General features: G+C 36.6%; 1 protein-coding gene across 1 annotated transcript; it reads right to left on the reverse strand.

Moving 5' to 3' along the window:
* Positions 1–1092: 1092 nt before the first annotated feature.
* Positions 1093–5381, reverse strand: anp32b (acidic (leucine-rich) nuclear phosphoprotein 32 family, member B). The gene is made up of 7 exons (XM_056265152.1): positions 5153–5381; positions 3226–3375; positions 3002–3124; positions 2155–2344; positions 1954–2060; positions 1799–1868; positions 1093–1699 (listed from the first exon to the last, which is right to left on the reverse strand). The coding sequence occupies exons 1-7, from the start codon at positions 5204–5206 to the stop codon at positions 1605–1607; spliced, it is 789 nt and encodes a 262-aa protein (XP_056121127.1). The 5' UTR covers positions 5207–5381; the 3' UTR covers positions 1093–1604.
* Between the last annotated feature and the right edge of the window lie 775 nt (positions 5382–6156).

Consider the following 6156-nt stretch of genomic DNA (forward strand, 5'->3'; position numbering starts at 1 on the left):
GTGGTGTCCTCATGTGGCTGTGAAAGGAAACGCAACCACTTTTCAATAGGTGAAAGCAATTTGGAATTAATTTTGTATTTTGAATACAATAGAGTTTAAAGCTCCAAAAACCTACAGCTGTTGCATAGGGATGTTCTCAGATTGTCTGTCTCTCACCTCAATAGGATTACGAGACAAAAGTCTGATATTAAAATAATTGTCAATTACTAACATTTGCTAAAGTCGTTGAGTAAATAAGTGAACACACGATAATGAAGGTACATTTTAACCTAATGCCTGAACTGTGATTTAAAGAAATACGTATTTTAAGAAATGTCAGGTCAGGGCAAGCTCTCAAGTTGTATTGTTCATACATGGGCGTTACATACATGTGTAAATTCATACAATTTGTTGAACACAATGTTCGGTTGGCCAGTACAATGGTTTAATATTTTTTTGTGCTACCATTTATGTTTGATATTTAATGGAACTTTTTTACCGATCAACTTTCGCTGACAAGCTTATGAGTTATTTTAATGGCATGTTCCCATTGTGAAAACATATGTTTTTTTTTTTCCTGGGCAAAAAAACCAAAATTATTCATAAAATGTTTGTATTAATGTTGACTACAATAAGCAAGTCACAAATAATTATGTAGTGTGATAGGGTCATATGTATGGCACCATGTTAGAGGAGCTCATCATAAATTGATAATGACTTTATAAAGTAAAAAATCAGTTATATTTTGTTTTTCCGATTCCTGGTTGGATTTGTGTGGGGCCTCAGATTTGCTTTATTAGTTTGTCACTGCATGTTGATTATGTTACAGGTTATTAGTCATAACTATTTCATCCCAATAACTTCAAAAGTAAAACTGGCAAAAAGGTAAAAGTCACAATGTTTCAGCAGTGAAGAATGAACCTGAATGGAACTTGGTTTTGATTGCATTTAAGAAAATTAAATGGAAATGGAAAATAAGTGACAATTGTGCATCTGATAAAAAAAGATCCATCTTTCCAGCTGCCCTGCAGGTAATGGTTATCTTAAAACATACACAAGTCCTCAACCTCTCAATAAATGTTTACACAAAGTACAGAGAAATAGGAGAGCGAGCAAAGCACAAAATGTTATTTTATTTACAAAGTTTTTGTCTTACAGAAAGTAAAAATGTAGCTACAACCTTGATTTGCGCCACAGGCTGCCACACTAAAATTATGGCCCGCTTGTCGCACAGTTGCTATAGCAATTGTATTGGGAAATTTGGAACAAAAACTAAAGGGGTAGGAAATGTCAACAAAAGAAAAAAGAAAGAAAGAAAGAAAAACACTTTCAACAAAATATTAAAAGCACAGACCCAAAACTAAATACCAGTCCCCAAAGGTTTTTGGAACACAAACGGGCAGGGGATTGACAGTGGACTTGTGGAATGCCGAGTAAGCCACCGACCCAGAAGGCTTTCATTCAGCTCGTAGGCTCCATATGAACAGCTCCACCCGTCCGGTACAGTCTTGCCCCCACAGGGAGCTTAGCGCTTGGGTAAGGGGGAGAGAAAAGGTTGATGGGATAGCCAAGTTGTTGGAAAGGAAGGAGAGGGAAGGGTTGGTAACAGAGTTGTTCAATGGCTTTTAATCATCCTCGTCATCGTCGTCATCATCATCATCATCCTCCTCCTCATCGGCTTCTCGTTTTCTCTTCTCACCCTTTCCTCCTTGCACTTCGACTGAGCGAGAGAAAAATAATGTTACTTAAAAATCGCTTGGACACCAACAGAACTAAAGGATGCCATAAAAGCAGAAAAAGGTTCATTTGAATATCTCACCTTCATCATCATCGTCGTCGTCATCATCTTCGTCATCCTCTACTTCTCCATCCCGACCAAAGTCTTCCTCCTGAAAGCAACAAGCCATGTAATTAAAAGCCATGTTTTCTGTGTTCTTAGTCTCCATAAATCAACACATAATAGTAAACTCGTACCTCATCCTCTCCACTGCCATCCTCATCATCCTCGCCTTCAACCTCATCTTCGTCGTCATCGTCATCTTCCTCTTCATCAAACTCCTCCTCATCCTCCTCTTCTTCTCCTTCTGTGATTAAAGCGACATAAATGAACATTGGTAACCCTAAAAAATAAACAAACCGCTGTTTAAACACTGAAACAGAGCTGGCCACACCAACCTTCATCATCATCATCATCATCGACTCCATCAGCTTCTCCGTCAGAGTCCGACGCCTCGCGGTCATCCATATCGTAGCCGTCCAGATATGTGAGCTGCGGAAGGAGCTTGAAGACGCTTTCCCGGTAGTCATTCAAGTTTGTGACTTCGCAATTGAAAAGGTCAAGACTTTTCAAATGGTCAAGTTTTTTCTGCCAAAATGAACAGATCAATCACAAAACTGTACAACTCCATGATTGGTTTCATTTTCATCATAATTTTTGATGAGGAAAACAGCTCAAAGTTTTTGTACAATTAAAGGGATATTAATCAAAAATGTACATTTACTCATTCTAATGTCATTGGAAAAACTTTGTTTTCTTAGGTGTAACACAAAACATGATATTTTGAGAAATGTCTTTTTTGGCCAGTAAATCAGTAGCATCCACCTATTTTTATGCACATTTTGGAGTATTGAATAAAAAAAAACACTGTAAGGCCTGTAAAGCCTGACATGAAATAACTGTCCGTAAAAATACAGTTGATTGAACCTTTAGACAAAATCCTAAAAACAAAATCCACAAAACAAACATTTCCATGTGTTGAGTATCATATTTGATACATCAGACTTTTATAGTCAATATTGTATAATACAGGAGATCACATGAGAGGAGGAAAAAAAAAAAGGTCAAAACGGAGCCAAAATATGAAATTTGGTGCAGTTGCTGATATTTATATGGCCAAAAAGAAAGATAAAATTCTGACAGATTGTAATGCAAATCAATGAATAGGTTTAATAAGGTTAAGCTGTAGAAACTTTAACGTGGAAAACTATATGCAAGTTTATGAGACAGGAAGTCTGTACAAACCAAAGGTTCCAATGTGCTGATGTCTTTTAGTTTGTTGCCACTTAGGTTTAGATGTGTGAGATTGGGGAGTTTTTCAGCTAAAACATCAAGGCCACCAGAAATTCTGTTGTCACTGAGTTCCAACTGAAAATGAAAATACATATATAAATATATATATATATATGTCAGAGCACAAATACGATAACATTGTACTATAGAGATAAATAAACACAGTGTGATATTACCTTTTTAAGTTTTCCAAGTTTGGGAAGGTTGGAAACTGAGAGAAGACCAACATTGATCAAACTTAGAAATTCAAGATTAACAAATTCTGCTGTGAGGCCTTCAATTTTCCCTTCATTTGATCTGCAGTTGTCAAGGACAAGTTCTCGTACCTAGAAGGATACAACATAAGAGCAAAAATGTAAATACTGTAACTAACGTGTTAATAAGGTTCAACAACAATAACATGAAATGCAACTAATTTTTATCAAACAGGGGTGTTGGACACGCTGGCTAACATGGACATGCTCAATGGAGGCGACAAACTATGCTGGTTAAAAAAAAAGTTTCTCAACTGAAAAAAAAAAACATGTGTTTTTAAACAACTTGTATTTACAACGTGGTGGGGCGTTTTGAGTTGCCTTATGTTCATGTAAATGTTTATATAGATTTTAGGAAAGAATCTAACGTGAAAATCATTGAACACTGTTTAAGCGGTTGCTGTTGTGGCCCGATGGCTCACTGTCGCAGCGAGTCACCAATGAGAAAACAGCAGATTACACGCCGACAGCCAGACAACATGGACATATCCGAAAGACACCACCGTCTTTTTAGTGAAATTTTGTGTGACATACTGCAAATGGAGGGTACTTAAGCCCCTGTGTAAGATGGAAGCGATATGTCGATGGCGTATTCCTGCTGCGAAAGACGAAGACAGCGGAAATTAGTGAGACAAAAATGGAGAGTTTCTTTCTCTCATGACAACATGGCGCCTCCTCAGATACACTATATTGACAGGAAAACTCTACATATTAAACAAAACTCAAACGCTGCGTTCGAAAACCTGATTCTATGCGGTTCCTTGGATTACATGATCATATTTTACGCGATGTTTTGTTGATTTTATAACTGAATTTATACATTTCCACCGGGTTGTCCAACCAAACTAGCACATGTAACGTTAGCTTCTTCTTACTCAGTCGCTCGTTCCGTCTTTGCAGACGTCGTGCTATTTACTATATCTTTAAAATGTTTGAAAATCACCAGCGCGAGTATTTATTGAGTATACGCGTTAGTTTAATCGGTAGAGGCGCGTGGGGAGTAATGGCGGGAATCGGTGTCTCGCAGCAGCGAGTAACAATTTAACAAATAAAACTCAACACCATCTCATTAATAACAAATACATGTGTTAATAATACATAGTTAAAGACTACTTTTGATAATCTCTTTGCAGTTTAATAAGACACTTTTTAAAATAAAATATCACTTTATTCATATAATCGACAAGCCTCGGTGCCCTTAAAAATAAAATTAATAATGCGACTGTATGTTCGTCAAATTACATATTTATTTATTGAACCGGTGGTATTATTACTCTTCCTGAACATCGTAGGAAAGGAAGAGCTTTGTTTTAGTGTGATGGAGACCAAAATATGACCGTATTTAAGAAAGTGTGTTAGTGTATGGTTATCTTCAGATATATCTGGTTTAACGTTATTACTTTAGCGTTTAAGTGGTTGTGATAAAAGGCGCCTCATGTTAGCAACAAACATGGCCACCACGGTGAAATAAACCATCCCATCCATATCGTACCACGCCGATGTTAAACCGAGCAAATATTAAGCATAAAAAGCATGCTAGATCATGAATACACACATCAAGCATGGGGGGCATAAAATGCTGCAAATAATGCCTTCAGCTTTCTAAACTAACGTTACTCAGTAAGTTATAGCTTAACGTTACACAGTCAGGATCCTTTCATTTCAAAACAAGACGGATGGACAACATTAATGCTGTGAAGATACACGCAGTACGTTACTTTCTCTGTGCCGGGGGTATTACACCCATGTGCTTACCATTAAACTACTACACACAGGTCAGTTGAAGTAGAAAGTAGCCCAGCTAGCATGGCTGGGCACAAAACTAAAGGTTTGGCTCAAAATTACTCACATCAGATGGTGTCCTGTTCCTCAGCTCCAAATGAATCCTCTTTTTCATGTCCATATCGCCCTCAAAAGTTGGACTCTTCCCTCTTGGGTTCTGGTGGAATTTCTGTTCAGCCCAAAAGGTAGAAAGATGCCTTAATGGAGGGAGAATATAGGACTGTATAATGATCAGAGCCCAGCGCCAAGTTACTCTGGGAGAGCAGAAACCATGGAGGGAAACGGCACTGAAACAAATATATACTCAATAGCGCCATCTCTGGCCAACGACACGCACTGCAGCCACACAAACAAGATCAACGACAGCAGTGCTGCATTACAGTAGCCTCTATGTGACATGAGAAGTTTGTCAACATTTTGTACTTACAGTAAAATGGGTTGGAAAGGTTCCATATATTTGGTATGTCATTTATTGTCGTATCAATAAACAATGTTTATTATGGCTTTTAAATACACATTCATGCATCATCTTGGGGAAAGAAGCAGAACCCTGTTTTTCTGTCTGGGACAAAATGACCTTATTTTTGTATGGCATATCTGCGTTAAAACGTGTAAACATCAACATTTTATTTTCCTTGTTACATCAAGTTAGTTATTCTAGCTCAGACAGCCAATTTGATAGCTATTTTATTATTCAATATCTGCAAAAAGACAGCAAGATCTTAAATCCTAAATGTATCCTAAACGTTTCACTAAAGAAATTATATTAGATAGATATTCATTTTTTTTCCAAATATTGTCAAATGGAGTGTTCTCTCATCAACTATATTGATATTCAATATATATATATATATATATATATATATATATATATATATATATATATATATATATATAATGTTATACTTGATTTTCCCTTATGCATACTTTGTTGTATTCTTTCCATATTTATTTCATTAGGTTAACAGTGTCTGGGAAGCAAATCACTTCATACACTAGACTATATACACCAACTTAAATTATTCTAAATTAATTTTTTTCCCCCCATGTTGCTATTGCAGAGAAATAATC

Source organism: Rhinichthys klamathensis, unplaced genomic scaffold, assembly GCF_029890125.1.
Source record: "Rhinichthys klamathensis goyatoka isolate OS25496 unplaced genomic scaffold, OSU_Roscu_1.1 h1tg000229l_1, whole genome shotgun sequence".
In the NCBI taxonomy this organism is placed as follows: Eukaryota; Metazoa; Chordata; class Actinopteri; order Cypriniformes; family Leuciscidae; genus Rhinichthys; species Rhinichthys klamathensis.